General features: G+C 42.5%; 1 protein-coding gene across 2 annotated transcripts in view; it reads left to right on the top strand.

Moving 5' to 3' along the window:
- col5a1 (procollagen, type V, alpha 1) overlaps positions 1-15704 on the top strand; it is a 78774-nt gene that overhangs the window by 32579 nt on the left and 30491 nt on the right. For both annotated transcript variants that reach the window (XM_058617733.1, XM_058617732.1), the window contains exons 5-25: positions 600-731; positions 2229-2336; positions 2418-2867; positions 3464-4117; positions 4232-4288; positions 6471-6512; positions 7062-7124; positions 7218-7292; positions 8896-8988; positions 9424-9480; positions 9594-9647; positions 9852-9905; positions 10059-10112; positions 10241-10294; positions 10380-10433; positions 10809-10853; positions 11470-11523; positions 11881-11925; positions 13112-13165; positions 13251-13295; positions 14895-14948. In XM_058617733.1, the coding sequence (XP_058473716.1) occupies positions 600-731; positions 2229-2336; positions 2418-2867; positions 3464-4117; positions 4232-4288; positions 6471-6512; positions 7062-7124; positions 7218-7292; positions 8896-8988; positions 9424-9480; positions 9594-9647; positions 9852-9905; positions 10059-10112; positions 10241-10294; positions 10380-10433; positions 10809-10853; positions 11470-11523; positions 11881-11925; positions 13112-13165; positions 13251-13295; positions 14895-14948 (2298 nt within the window). The remainder of the gene's footprint in view (positions 1-599; positions 732-2228; positions 2337-2417; positions 2868-3463; positions 4118-4231; positions 4289-6470; positions 6513-7061; positions 7125-7217; positions 7293-8895; positions 8989-9423; positions 9481-9593; positions 9648-9851; positions 9906-10058; positions 10113-10240; positions 10295-10379; positions 10434-10808; positions 10854-11469; positions 11524-11880; positions 11926-13111; positions 13166-13250; positions 13296-14894; positions 14949-15704) is intronic.

The following is a 15704-nucleotide window of genomic DNA, read 5'->3' on the forward strand; positions in this document are numbered from 1 at the left end:
TCGCACAAGCTAAGTTTATCTGTTCATCTAACACAATTAGCTCAAGGGTAGAATCACTCATGTCCTATTCAGGCTTTGGGTCTTATGTGTTCCGTTTAAAGTCATTCATCTTGTTGAAGAGGTACTGGGTGTGGGCGTGTGTGTGTGTGTGCGCGTGAGTGAGCAAAAATCAGAGAGAAAGAGAGAGTGAGAGAGCTTGGGGTTGTGTTTTTATTTGTGTAAGCCACATTAAGTCAGCTGTTCCATGTTCTGTCGTAATTCAACAGTGTTCGCTGTGAACTTTTTTTGTGCGCGTCTCACACTCTGGTGGTGAAACGACACTCGTTGGACCTCGGACAAAGTTCTTCATCGTTTAGTCACCCTCAGCTTCCCCCGGTGTGACCTAGTTTCAGTGCTGTTCTGGATGTGATAAAGCTGCATGCAGATGTTCTCCCTCATCTTTTGTTTTTGCTTCACTTTCACCCCCCTCCCACTGGCGAGATCTGCCATGTCTGTCACTAGTGGTCGTTTGCTTGTTTGTTTATATGCATGACTTGTAACTGTGCCCAGTGAGTCTCATGACTTCCTGTTTTTCTTTTTTCTTTTTTTTTGGATTCCAGGGAGACATCCAGCAACTAATGATTGTAGCAGACCATCGTGCTGCCTATGACTACTGTGAGCACTACAGCCCCGATTGTGAAGTGCCAATGCCCGATCAGCCCCAGAACCAGGACCCCAACACAGATAACGTTGTAAGTAACACAACCTTTCTCAACCTCTGTAATAATGTTTTCAGATTGCACACTGAGATATAACACGTATAATGACTATGAATTTCTTTCTTTGACAAGGAATTTGTTCTTTTCTGCTCATTAAGACATTCCAACCACAATTAACTGGTTTCTTCAATGTTCAGGAAGGACAAAGGAAAAACCCCAGTCTTAATCCTTTATTTTTGCCAAAAATTAAACAAGAGTAAATAAAAAAAAGAGACATAATTAAGTAAAGTGCAAATCCTAACCCCTCAAAAAGGCAACATGTTTCTCTCATGACGGTGCATACAATACCTTTGGATTAAAAAAGGCTGTGTCTGTGGTGAAATTATGTTCTGCAGAATATCCAAAAATGACAAGACTAATGTCTTGTAATGAGATTATCCGCTTTACCATCTATCACTACCGTGAAATGACCATGGAGACCGAACTATGAATGAATTAAATGGGCATCAGAACAGGCAACATACACTCAACTCTACATACTCTCCTATGAGTTAACTGTGTACTACAGAGGGCTAGCTGCGTAACTTGCGTTTACTGTAAATCACATAGCAAGTGTGCAACCACATTTGTATGCTATCATATATTCGGTACGACTAGTTAGCCAGTGTGTTGTCTTTTGTTTTTGTATATAATCTAACTAACTGGAGAGATCCCTGGTGTCAGAAAATACCTGCTGTGGATTTAAATCCCATTACATTCATTGTGATCATTACTGATATTGACCAATTTGAAAACATTGTATTATGATAATGTTTCCTACCTACTGTGCACCCCTGAAAGCCTCAGGCTGCATTTTACTAAATGTACTTTTTGTGGTTTTATTCATCATTCTCTCTCGTTTATTTCCCTTAGTCTATAACTGTCTCTCACACTCAGATCAGATCTTGTATTCTGTGCTGAATAGACATGTGCACTCTGCCAGAAGAAAAGGGCTGACTGTGAAGCGCAGCATTATCAGGCTATGCATTTAGTTAATTCAGGAATTATGTGGTACCTGCCTAAGCCTGCAACACTCCACTGTGCTGCTTTCCACATTGAATACCAATACACCATGTGCATGCTAATTTAAGGCGTGACAGAAAAGTGTTACAAGATGGACAGCAAGCTCTTCTCCGTGATCTTTTTCTTTATGCTGGGGCCTGTCATTCTGCCTAAGAGGTGTACAGAAACTTGACTAGAAGTAGGGTGACAGATTTGTCTTTTCTTTTTTTTTAAAGCTGTGGAAAGTAATTTGTCATTCAGACATAACATGTTACAACAGGGCGATACAGTGCATGGTTTCAGCAAGTTAAAGGCATTCCTATGTGCTGCTGATCGATGGGCTTCCTGCCGCACATTCATCAGGCCGTCGGCGGCAGCAGAACTGTGGATCATATTGAAAAATCCTATTTTTAATAATTGATAGTGATTTTGGTTTGAACACTCTCTACGTCACGCTGTCTCAGTCCCTGTGTAATGTGTCTTCTTTAGGACAAGGTCGAGGACAACTACTATTATGAATACCCTTACTACGGTGACGTGGATGGCAAGCCTTATGACTCAACTGGCGATTATGACACAACTGACAAACAAGACACGGTATTTACACATAGTTGGCACTAGATGGATTTTATACAATAACCAAAGTGCAATCTTACAATCTTACATTCTGTCATACAGGGATCAGAAACCGATGGAGACGGCGTAGTGACCAAAGTTGAGGAGGTTGTGAGAGGCAGTGCTGGTGGAAAAATCTTGACCTCCATCTCCACAGGCTCATCCTCTGGCTCATCCACTCGCTCATCCTCTGGCTCATCCAGTAGCTCCTCGTCAAGTTCCTCTAGTAACACCGATGACGATGGCGCATACGAGGAGGAGGGGGAGGTCACTCCTTATGAAAACTACGACAATTATGGCAACTACGGGTCCTACTACGACGAGTCCACAACGGCACCTGAAGGCGACAACACCCGACGCGTCACCATCACCAGCATTGGCACCGGGGGTGAACTGGATTTGGGAGGAGGAGGGACAGTTGACCTCGGTACAGGGACTGTGGTTGAAAAGGTCATCACATCGGGAGCAGGAGCAGGAGCAGGAGCTTCAAGAATCACCATCAATGAAACATCAGTAAGTTGACAAAGTATACATCAAGTACACTTCTGTACTTAATGTGTGTTGCCATAAAAATCTGATTGTGTTCTTTGTTATCGCTCTATACAAAAACTACCTCCACTCATGTGAATATGTCAGATACATAAATTAAGGCCCCACAATGTGAAAACAATACTCATGTGAATGCTTTCAAAATTCATACAATAAAGCAGTGTTTCCCGACCCTGGTCCTCAGGGAACACTGCCCTGCATGTTTTACATGTTGCCCTGCTCCAACACACCTGATTCAGATGAACAGCTCGTTATCAGGCTTCTGCAGAGCTTGGTGACGAGCTGACCATTTGAATCAGGTGTGTTGGAGGAGGGCAACATCTAAAACATGCAGGGCAGTGTTCAGGGTTGGGAAACACTGCAATTAAGGAATCTGAGGGAACATTTTCATTGCTGCAGCTTCAGGAAGAAAGATGTAACCTATTTATTTCCATAGAAATAAGTGCATTTCTAACTGATAATTATTATAAAAACAGTTGGCTCAGGGTTTTAAACGTAATATTTTTTCATCGTATTCTGTAACTTGGTGTAGCTGTGTAACTAGGTCTGTGTTGTTATAGGTGGGAACGACCTATGATGACTACGATGGATACGATTATTCAGATGGCCATTACACCACTGGCGGAGGTGGCGGCAGCAGCAGCAGCACAGTTCACATCGGTGGAGGTGGCGCTGGCGGCAGCAGCAGCAGCAGTACCGTTCACATCGGTGGAGGTGGCAGCAGCAGCAGCAGCAGCAGCACACTTGACCTAGGTGGAGGTGGAAGCAGCAGCAGCAGCAGCAGCAGTTCACTTGACCTAGGTGGAGGTGGAAGCAGCAGCACATTACACATCAGTGGTGGTGGAGGCAGCAGTGGCGGCACAGTGCACATTGGTGGTGGCGGTGGAAGCAGCAGCAGCAGCACAGTTCATGTCAGTGGTGGAGGAGGTGGGAGCAGCAGCAGCAGCTCTACCGTCACCATTGGCGGCGGGTCTGCTGGAGGCGGCTCCGTTTCCGTGGGAGGCTCTTCCAATACTGGAGGTGGATCACGCGGAGCTGGGGGCTCCATCGCCACCGGAACAGGCCTGGGCACCGGGGCCGACGGCGACTACACCGATCTGGATGGGTTCACAGAGGAGCATATCACAGACTTAGAGGACTTAGACATCTATGATGACTATGCCGACTACGAACGCAAACCTCTGCCTGCTGAGACTGACGAGTATTACGGACAGGTGAGATATACTGGAAGGACACACTGGCCATGATCTTAAAATAAAGCATGATGATAGTGGTGATTAGGGGGAGGAGGAACTGATTATTTTTGTGTTTTTGTGTTTGGCATGTAGGTCGACGGAGCTCGTGGTGAGAAGGGACAGAAGGGAGAACCTGCTGTTATTGAGCCTGTGAGTGGCCACTATTTAAACTAAATATTTAGGCAACAGATGACTGCGTATGCATGGGCGTATGCATGGGCGTATGTTTGTAACTGCAGATTCTTAATGTGTGATCTCCTTCTCAACACACAGTATATCCACTCCTCGCTTTTCAATGAGAACCCTAAGACCCAGCACACTCTTAAGGGCCCACAAGAACTTTCCCCATAGTATCCACGGGCAGGGTCTGCCATCAGCACCTCAGCATAAACATTTCAAAAGGGGCCTTGCAGGGAGTGTAAATAATCTGTAAACAGAGCGTGGGTAGTGTGTAAACATGGTGAGATGGAGGGAGGCAGATACAAGCAGAACAAAAGCGAGGAAGAATGGATTTTCTCTGTCGCACAAACCTTAGGATTTGTTTAAATACACACAGGTGGAAAACATCCACCTCCGGTTCAGATCCAGAGGTTCTGAACATAGTCGACATGAGGATGACTCCTTATGAGAAATGTATATTTCCTATAGAGCTACAGCTGTTCCACTGCAAACAACTGTCACTGAGCTCCACTGAGTATACACGCCTGTGTGAGTGAGTGTCTGCATGTTTATGTGTGAGAGCAGGAAGCAGTGCATGTGTTCACTCTATTCCCATTTCTCTCAATGTCCATTCACTTGTGTGTGTGTGTATATTGTACAATACATTATCAACTAGTTTGAATGCAGTCTATTGTAAACACACAAGATACACAGCTGGCAAAATGTAGGCATAACCCAGGAACTTGATGAGCTGGGGTTCATTTTATAAAAAAAATAAGAGTTTGAGGGCACAGCTTGAATGGTAGATTGGAAAAAAAGAAAAAGAAAGAAAAAGGCTGAGATCACGTTTTTTTAAATGAGTTTGGATAATATGTGGGTGTCTGTCCTCACAATGAAGCAGGAAGCCAAAGTGTCACCACAAGAGCAAACAAACAAAGCAATATCTCTGTCGCCGCAGAGCTGCAACCATGTGTTTTTTAAGTCCTTGCCAAGCTGAGGTGGCCGGCTGTTTTTCACTAAAACGAGTGTATATGGTAGAAATACACTTCAGTTAGTCCATTAAAGTGTATTTTAAAGCACAGACACTACCTGGTGTTGTGCCGATCTCATCTGCCTGTCGGAACTAATTACATACCGTGTTACTTCAAAGCGATATATACATGTAAAATATGTACAACAGTGACCTTTAGCGTTTAAAACAGTTACTGCAATCCCGAGCGAAAACACTACAGAGGCGTGGTTACCACTTATACCTTGTGTTACACTGTGGAACGACGACAAACGGCGACAAGGCATCTGGAATACCAGACTGTAAATGTTATTTACTGGATGTTAGATATTTGCCAACAATGTTTATGTGAGAGAGAGACTTGGTTAACCTTGGCTGAAGTTTGTTGCTTCCCTGACCAGGAGTAAAGTATCCACCCTATCTTTCTTCTCCTCTGGTCGAGACATTTCTGAGAGGGGTAGTGAGGTTTTTTTTTTTTTTTTTGTTTCCCGAGACTAAACAGCTGTTACAAGCTACATTTTTGGTCGCGCACAACAGAGCAAAACAAGAACATAAACACTTAAACACAGCAAATGAAAGTGCGACCCTCATCATGTGGAGGATAAAGTGGTAGAAGATGGATGGATTGATGGACAACCTGCACCATTGCTACAGTGAAGCCAGTATTTCAATGGAACATGTTTCCTCAATCTCTAATGACATATGAGGATCATTATATGTCTTTATATATCAAATGTCTTACATATAGCTCCGGCACATGACTCTCATGTGGAGGATAAAGCGGTAGAAAAATGGATGGATGGACATACTGTATAGCACCTTTAAATTAGACGTGTGCTTCCCTAAGCTTGTCCGGGTTAGGAGAGCACCTGGGGGGCATCTGTGCACTCATTCATTCCCCTGCACACTGTGTATTAATCACAGGCATAACTGAAATGAAATGACAAGCAGGAATGTCCATTTAGTGAGAAAAGACTGAGAAAAGTTGATCGGCAGCTGTGTCGGGACATGTACTCGTGTACTCCTTCAACTGAAGCTGTGTATTAATAGATAGGATGGATGTGTGTGTGAAAGAGAGAGTGCACTTATGAATGAGGCCATGAGAAAGTTTTGGGGACTAATGCTTTTTATTTTTTATTTGTTTCCCATGTTTGTCTGTCTTAGGGAATGCTGGTGGAGGGTCCGCCTGGGCCTGAAGGGCCGACAGTAAGTCAATCCGTCAGAAATGATGTCAATCCAAGCTTCTCCCTCTCAATCTCCTCTCTTTCCCTTTTAATCAGTGGCATTTTCTTTTTAATCTCTGTCCACACATAAAAGCTGATGACCACTGATGTCAGCCATTTGTTCACTCTGTTAATCGTATAACAAAATTCAAATGTTTGGAAATCCCTGGCTGCTTGATTTCTAATGCAAAGGGCGTGGCCAAAACTCTTCCCCCAAAGAGACAGGGACTTTCCCAGATGTTGGTAAACTTAATTATTTATCTAGGAAGATTTTTTTAGACACAGTTGCTCTTGACACCCTGCAGATGGAGTCCCACAGAGACCAGCCATTTAAGCATGGAGCTGTAAACAAATAAAGAGTGCCCCACAAAGGATTTACAGCTCAGCAAGCTCTCCCATATTGCCTCATGCATTCCATTCTCCCATGTGTGACCACTTTGCAAGATAAAGGCGGAAAAACCTTTAGAGGAGAAAATATGACTGTTCACTTATGTATGTATGGGAGTCAAATGAGATCTTCTGCTTTCAACAGGGTCTACCCGGACCCCCAGGTTCCTCTGGCTCACCAGGCAGCCCTGGAGATTCTGGAGAGAGGGTAATTGTTCATTCTTATGCGTCAAACAAATGTGTTTCTGTGTGCATTGTGTGTATATATATGTGTACTTATGTGAATTATTGTCTGACTAAGGGTCCTCCTGGTCGTGCTGGTCTTCCTGGTGCTGATGGTCTGCCAGGACCCCCTGGTACTGTCCTGATGCTGCCTGTAAGTAAATTACAGATGTTAACAAAAGTGTTAAATCAACAAAACGGGAAACAGACTCTTTTTAAAGCATTTTCTATGTAGTTTTATTTCTTTGTTTGGCCTCATTTAAAACTTAGAATGATGCGTCTTCCTCTGTTTTATCAATAACTCTTGACTTGTGGTTTACACAGTCTCGTGGAATGAAGGGGGGTTTCCTTTGAAAGCATTTTTGATGGATGTCTGACTGTAAATGTTTTGTAATGTAAATATGTGCTCTAGCAGCCCCTTGTGGTGTGTTTAATAAGTGAGATAACCCCCGTTTCTACCACCTGTGGCGATGCTTTAAATCCAGGAATGCAAGTCTACCTATTTAGGACTCGTGTTACCGACACTTTTCTACATTCCTCAGTCAAAATTCAGGCTATCGAGTGGCCCTCTTGGAAGTTATCGAGCTTTAGACGGGAAGCAAAGCATTGCAGTGGGTTCTTTGTAGCTTCAGCTGCATCTAATGGTTCTGACTGCAGACAGCTGTCCCGACGACTTCCTGTGCCGTCTACCTTTTTTTTTTTATACTTTCCCTTTGCCCTGTTCTTGGAAGACGTGTGACGCCGCTGCTGTTGGAGCTGATTAGTTGTGCAGATGTAAAGTTGTGATTTCAGGGGTGCACAGAGCTGTCTGACTGAGCCATTTGGCAAGCTCTGTCTGGACAGGAACTCGACTTGTTCTGGTGTGTCCATTGGCACAAAAGCACAACTTGAAACTTGATCCCTGAGCTCCGAGCCTAATGAGAAACATGCATTGTTGTTTCACCAGAGGACATTTTTGCTCAAAGTACAGGAATTATGGAATCACCATAATATTGGCAATTCTTAATGTTTTTTTTTTTCCTTTTTTGTTTTTTTTAAATGGCCTACTTATTAAAAAATGAGGCATCTCATATGCTGCATGACAGTGGTTCCCACTCAAGTTTTGTTTTTCTGCTTCTCTGCCTGTCCTGTCAACAGCTTGATGTGGCAGAACATTTCTGTTCAGGGTTTGATGATGCGCAGGAACATTAGTGAAGAAATGAAATTAGTGACACTAATGCCTGAAAGGGATGATGACAAAGACAATTGAATGCAGACACACAGATAGGGATTTATTATTTATATTCAGATCTGACTCAGCCCTGCTGTTCGGAATTAACTGTCTCCATTTGATTTCTTGGTAACAATGATGGTGAAATCCTGAATTTTATTAGTGTGTTGCTGTTCATCCGTGAACCAACCAGCCAGTTATTCTCCTAAGGACAAAGCGATGTGTAGCCCAACCCAAGATGCCTGGATTTTCTCCTGTGGTGCAATACCTCAGTATGACCACCAGATGCCAGTAGAACTTGAAGTTCAAGGCTGAAGAAGTGGTGGCCTTGGATAATGCTCCTTTGGCATCAAGTGGTTTCTGCTTAGTTTAACATCTGCTGCATAGATGCACAATGGGAAATACTGATGTTGCTGTTAGAAATGCATGCACATATTCTAACATATATCTCATTTGCAGCAACACCAGATGTTTTTACTGATTTTTCTGTTTGTGTTTATTCTCACTTAAACAAAGTCTTATACCAAACCCGTGATTCCCCCCCTAGTTCAGATTCAGCGCTGGAGGTGACTCTGGACAGAAGGGACCCGGTGTATCAGCACAGGAGGCCCAAATGCAAGCAATCATGCAGCAGGCTAGGGTAACAGCTCCGACATCATGAGACTATAGTTTTCCTTATCTTGATGACTACATTTTGTTTTTGCCATCTTTGCCATAGTTTTTGCTTTTACTTTTCCATTGTTGAAGGCTTTTTAATGAGTTTCACACATGTATATTTGTATTTGTAGCACTTTTCAGTGGTTTCTAGTCATAATATAAATATAATATACGTTGTTATTATTGCACTCAGTGGTAAATACACCACAATACTTTTGTCCCCGTCCCTGTAGCATCGAGCAGAAGTAGATTCAATTAAATTTCTAATACTGCCGAGTTTACCATGGTGGACTTAATACATACACTTATTCATACGTCACACATAAACGCTAATATGTACATGTTATATTGCAAATACATCAACTTAATGTACAGCATCTGATGTTGATGTTCATCATCTTTTCCTTCCTGTCTTCAGCTGGCTATGCGTGGTCCTACAGGTCCAATGGGTCTGACTGGCAGATCTGGTCCTCTGGTATGTATTTCAAATCACCTCAAGGCAAACATATACTTACATGTCAATATATCGTTTTGTAAAACAATTGTTTTGACTGTCACATAATTTCATCGCTTTTTCTTTATTTTTAGGGTCCACCTGGTGTAACAGGACTGAAGGGAGAGTCTGGAGAATCAGGACCCCAGGTATAAGACATCAAAATGAACTACATTTATTTTTTTGAAAAACAGGCTAAGCACACTTTAACTAATGTATATAATGATCTAGTGAAGTATAGAATTACTTTTAAAAACAATAATATATAACTATTAGTAGTGTATTTCTAAGATGGTTGCAGAGAGGGTAAATGCAGAAGAAAATTCTAAAAGTTATAAATGTTTTTCTGTCAGGGACCACGTGGACCCTTGGGATCCCCTGGACCAGGAGGAAAGCCTGGCAGAAGGGTAAGAGTTCCCAACAGCAAAGAGTGTAACATATACTGTCTGACACTCATACTGTACATAATGTTGTGTTGAGTTTCTAGCTTTTAGAGTACATTTGTAATGTCAACGGTCTAAATATTTTGTAATAATTGTCTTTTTTTTTTGTATAAATAGGGCCGGCCTGGAGCTGATGGTGCCAGAGGCATGCCAGGACAGACAGGAACTAAGGTGTGTCATCCACCATCATCATCATCATCTTCACCACTGCTTTGCCATTTTCAACTGCCTACTTCTCCACCAATGCCTCAGATTTTATTAAACATGTGTTTTGGTTTTTTTTCTTCCTTGCTCTTCAGGGAGACAGAGGATTTGATGGTCTGGCTGGACTTCCTGGTGAAAAGGGACACAGAGTAAGCAGTTTCTGGTGCTGGTGGTGTAAAACATGTTTGTTTTAATGTGTGCCACAGTTGTGTCTAATATGTGGATTTTCTGTAGGGTGAATCTGGCCCATCTGGACCTCCTGGCTCTCCCGGAGAGGATGGAGAGAGAGTAAGGGAAAAAATAAAAATATAGAATCATCCTGTTTTCTTTTCTTTCCCTTTGGTTGTACTAGAGAGGTGAACTTCTTCCTCTAACAAACCTTTTTTCAGAGTCTGAATTTGACTTCTACCTCTACCCGTCTCCCCTTTTCTCTCTCAGTATCCTCCTCAGTATCAATTTTTTATCCCATCCCACTTTTGTCTGCTTCTAATTTCCCCTCTCCATCCTCATTACCAACACCTACTGAAACCTAATCTCCTCTTCTTCTACTTTTTCTTTGTCATTATCTATTTTATTATTATTTTTTTTTTCTCCCTGTAACTCACACCTCTCCATTATCATTTGCTGTCTGTTCCACATTCTGACCTGCTCTCTCTTTCCCAGGGAGATGATGGAGAGATCGGACCCAGGGGGCTTCCTGGTGAATCAGTGAGTGATCACATGCATTACCATTCTGTCTCGTTCTGAGAGGCTGCATGATAGATCTGAGAATGTCTGCGTGTTTTGCTCATTCTATTGTTGGGAAGTACATGTTCATCAGGTCCAGCTGTCATCTGTACAAAATAATCATAGAAGGCAGGAAGTGCAAGCAGCTCACATCAAGCTTGTTAAAATAGGTTCCCACTCTCTCAGGCAGACATTTACCCATGGAGGGGAGGGACGGGCCATCAGAGAGCCCTTTATGTCACCTGTTATGATTTATTCTGTCCACTAGGGTGTGCTATGTTGGTTTGAATTCACACTGCTGGCACAATTTGTCTTCTTGGGTAACTGTAGCTGTGAGGCAAAGCAGAGAATTTCAAATCATTGTTTGATAGGCATAGCTGTGGGCCATGAATGTATAGTAAAAGAGAAAAGACGGAGCCTTTTAAATTTCCCCTGAAAAATATGACTCTGCACAATCCTCAAGGACATGTGGGAAGCTGCGTCGCTTCCTGAAGTATAAATTTAAAACTTGATTTGACTTGAATGTTAAATAATTCATCCTTTCACAGGCGTGATATCATTCTCAGTGTCATTTCCCTCTTCTTCTTTTTTTTCCTAGGGACCCCGTGGTTTGCTGGGACCAAAGGGACCTCAGGGACCTCCTGGCCCCCCTGTGAGTGCCTGTCTCCTTCTCTCACCTTTTTCATATTCAGCGATGTTAACTCAGATTTACTGTTTAGACTGAGAGCAGAATCCATTCTTTATCATCTCATAGGCAACAAGGGCAAAAGAGACTGTAGACAGCATCCGCAGGGAGATACATTACCCAATACATATCAAACAGCATACATCACAGTAGAGCGCGTCACTGATTTTAACTTCAGTATATCAGAGAAATGTGAAGTGGAGCGATGCTTGAACCTACTACTGTTTGGATTGTTTCAATTGAATTAAAACAGCTTGATTTGAAGTGCGATGGCAGGATATAGAGTGTGACTGTTAAATACTGTGTTCATCTCATCTTCTGCAGGGTGTTACTGGAATGGATGGACACTCCGGACCTAAAGGGAGCATTGTGAGTAAAGCTGTAGTGTGTCACCTGGATTGTTGACTGATGAAGGACACGGCATGCAGATGATATTGCATCATTTGTATGCCGCGTCCTTCATCTGAAAATGAGGGACTGACCGAGGGAGTATGACATTCAGCAGTTTTAAATAATTCTTGCCCCGCCAAACTGCCAAACGACTGGGTTTTTGATCACTGCAATACAACACTGGAGCTTTTCTTGGTTGCCTCTGTGTGTCATCAGTCAAACCCCAACTTGCTTACAGCTGCCTTACTTTACTAGAGTAATATCACACTTAGCCTTTGTCTGTCTTGAAACTCAAAACGAGATCTGAACACCGACAACCACAGAGAGGGTCGCGTGTGGAGCTCGGATTAATCGGCATGGTGTGAACTCATCTGACAGTGCTTTGAAATGGCCATTAGTTAATATTTCCATGACACGTTTACAGTTTTATGCGACTAATATAAAAGTATCCGAATATTTAAATCTAAAATGAAAAGAAAACACAATAAGCAGACAATGTGGAATCCAGAAATGCATCAGTATCATCCATTAGTGTTTATTTCACCCTCAAATCCACATTACTGCCTCTTGAGATCTCTCTCTATCTCTCTCTCTTCCCCTGAACTCACAAACACTCACACAGCTATACAATCAGAGGACACTTAGCAGATAAAAAGAATGGACCGGCTGTATTTAGATCCATTTGAGCAGTCCACCACTGATAGTTGTATTTTAGCAGGTCAATTTCTGGTAGCGTCTGGCCTTAATGACAAAATACCTGAAAAAAGGCAGCTTGTCTGTTCTCTGGTGCGGCGTAATTGATAGCCAGTTTTCTCAGAGGGAAGCGGTTTAGTGTTTTGTGCCTCAGCGGTTTGTTTCATTAGGCAAGGTGAGAGAATGTGTGCTATATATGTGTATGTCTTTTGCCCCGAGGCAGAGCAAGATATTGGGCTATTTGTTCAAATGTTATGGTCTATTTAGCTATAAGAAGCTAATAATCCTGTGATTCGCTGTTGGGCAGTTTTGAATTTATATCCGTCTCCCGCAACATTTTCATTTTTTATGGACCATATGGAGCGACGGTAACTCCTCATAGACACATGGGACATTTTACTCATGTAAATCAAGTCATCTGTCTTTGTATTTATAATGAGATTTTCTAAAATGAGCTCTATGTCTTCTTCAGGGTCCTCAAGGAGAACCAGGACCTCCTGGACAGCAAGGCAACCCAGGCGCCCAGGTCAGTGTTAACAGGTCGTCCGACATTTGATATATGTCTCATCCATTAAATGAAATGTTCTTAGCATTTTGTGCCTCCTCCATAGGGACTTCCAGGGCCACAGGGAGCCATCGGCGGTCCAGGAGAGAAGGTGAGATATCACTGTTGACTGTGTCACGTCTCCACCATAAACTGCATTAAATAAAATAAATGGACGTAGTCTCTGGTTTGAAAGGTGAAGCCTAGGAAGTAGGACGGACACCAGGTACTGTAGTGAAATAACAGAGTGGAAGTCTTTGGGAAAATGAGCCTACGTCTCACTTGATTTATGTCGGTAAACATTTTCTTGAGGAGTTAAGGAGGTCTCAATCTGAAGTTGGTGTCAGTTTTGTAAATGATGTTCCCATTTATATGAATATAGACAATAAAGCACAGCACATATGAATAGACACTAGTGTGACTGACATCTGTGAACTACAAGGTTTCAACAAATGACTTGGCACAGTCAAATTGCAAATGTTGAGGTTAGTTTGCAACAGGAAGACTAGGTTCACTTTTTATACAGGTTTATGGTCTAAGGAAACAACAATACAGATAGCTTGATAAAATATCTATGCTTAAACAAGATATGTATTTATATAGCACTTTTCACTTGTGTTTTACAATTCACTCATTCATACTGTACATTGAGAGCTTTTTCTATCACACATCTGTCATACACACTCACACGCTGCTAACACAGCCACCAGGCCAAATTCAGGGTGAAGTGTCTTGTCCGTGCACGGACAAATCAGCATGTCCACTCGAGGAGCTGAATTGATGACGGACTGAACCTTGATGTCCTGGTTAGAAGACGACCTACCCTAACACGAGTCACAAACACCCCATTTGTTCGTTTGCATGAGCTGAAAGCAAAGTTTCTGTCACTTCAAATTGAACTTTTATTTGTGTAAGACTAAATCACAGTATACATTATCCCGAGAAGACTGAGACCTTGCAATCACAGTCCAAAACACTTAGCATGTACTTCAGCAACTCTTCAGGTGCAAATCAGTTACACTTATAATGTGAGCCCAATGATAGAGACCTACAACCCCACAGACAGATTTTAATCGAGTCTCTGCTAAATCACATTTGCCAGCGTATGTGGCAGACACTCACTTTATCACCGAACAGCTGGAATCTCGCATCGTTTCCCCTGATTACAAAGGAAATGATATTCAGAAAATAGTTCTGTGAAACCGGTGCTAAAAGTTAAAGAATAAATAAGTAGGCAATGAGGAGAAATGTACACCCGGCCGTTATATTGATTGATATTTTTATTCACCACTCTAATGGATCACATTTTCATTTCCCAGTGATTGAATCCAACACATTTCTCTGGCTTAATTTCCCCACTGTTTAACAGTTTGTTGATCAACAGATTTTTTTGGCATTTGACATTTTTACACCAAAAGTGATGCCTCAACTTTTCAAAAGGAACTGCCAAACCGATGTTGCCATTAGCCTCAGATACACTCTGTTTGATTGGATATTGTCCACTCAACTAAGACAGTAAACAAAGAAAATGTTATACCTGCTGAGCACCAGCACTGCATACTTTGTGCATCCCCACGGAGACACCAGCTTGACCATACACTGTTGTTTTGACAGACTGTATTTCTTTGACTCGTACCCTTCGATTTCCTTTACTTATCCGTACGTGATGTCTTATTTGTCCTGACATCTTGACATCTTGTCTTCCATCCAGGGACCCACTGGAAAGCCAGGCTTGCCAGGAATGCCAGGAGCTGATGGTCCACCAGTGAGTTGATAGACCCCGAGTGAAGCAGCTTCTCCTCTTTCTCCCTTTTGTCTTGTCTTTCAAAATCTTTGTAATCAGCAAAACACATCCACTGCAGCGCATCCAATTTTAATGCTTCAGAACCACTTTACACGTTCTTGGCATACTGGGATTGACAAGTGTAGCACACAAAGCGTCGCCGCAGATGTGTAACAGTGTATAATTTGCACATGCACGCACAGCGCAGGAGACACAGCTGTGTCCTGGCAGGCACAAGGTAGCCTCTATGAAAGGCTGTGAAATATGAATTACCGTACTTTGGGGCAAAAAGACTTGAGGAGATGGTTTTTGAAATGAGAGATTCAGTGAAAGAGGGCTGGAGAATGCACCTTCAATCAGCTGCAGCACTATCTTCCTCTCTGTCCTCTCTATTGTCCGTTTCCTTCTCCTTCCTCTTTCACATCACTAAAAACCCATCAGAGTTTCCCTGAGCTCCTTTGTCTCACGAGGATGAAATCAATTTCCTTTCAACCTTCCTTTTTCTTCCTGTGGACATCCACGTGTGTGTATGTGCGTTTGCTGAGATTTGTACAATACCTCGCACACACTGAAGGTTCAGTCATGGCTTTCAGTGCCCAGTTATAGCCGGCAGCGCCTCCATAATGTGCACCGAGGATAAAACTATAAAAGGTTTTCATCCCAATTTTCCAGTTTAATATGTCCTCCAATCGTTTCGGTTATGGGGGGCTGTTGTAGTATTTATGGCGGTAATTATCC

Source organism: Solea solea, chromosome 19 (assembly GCF_958295425.1).
Source record: "Solea solea chromosome 19, fSolSol10.1, whole genome shotgun sequence".
Lineage (NCBI taxonomy): Eukaryota > Metazoa > Chordata > Actinopteri > Pleuronectiformes > Soleidae > Solea > Solea solea.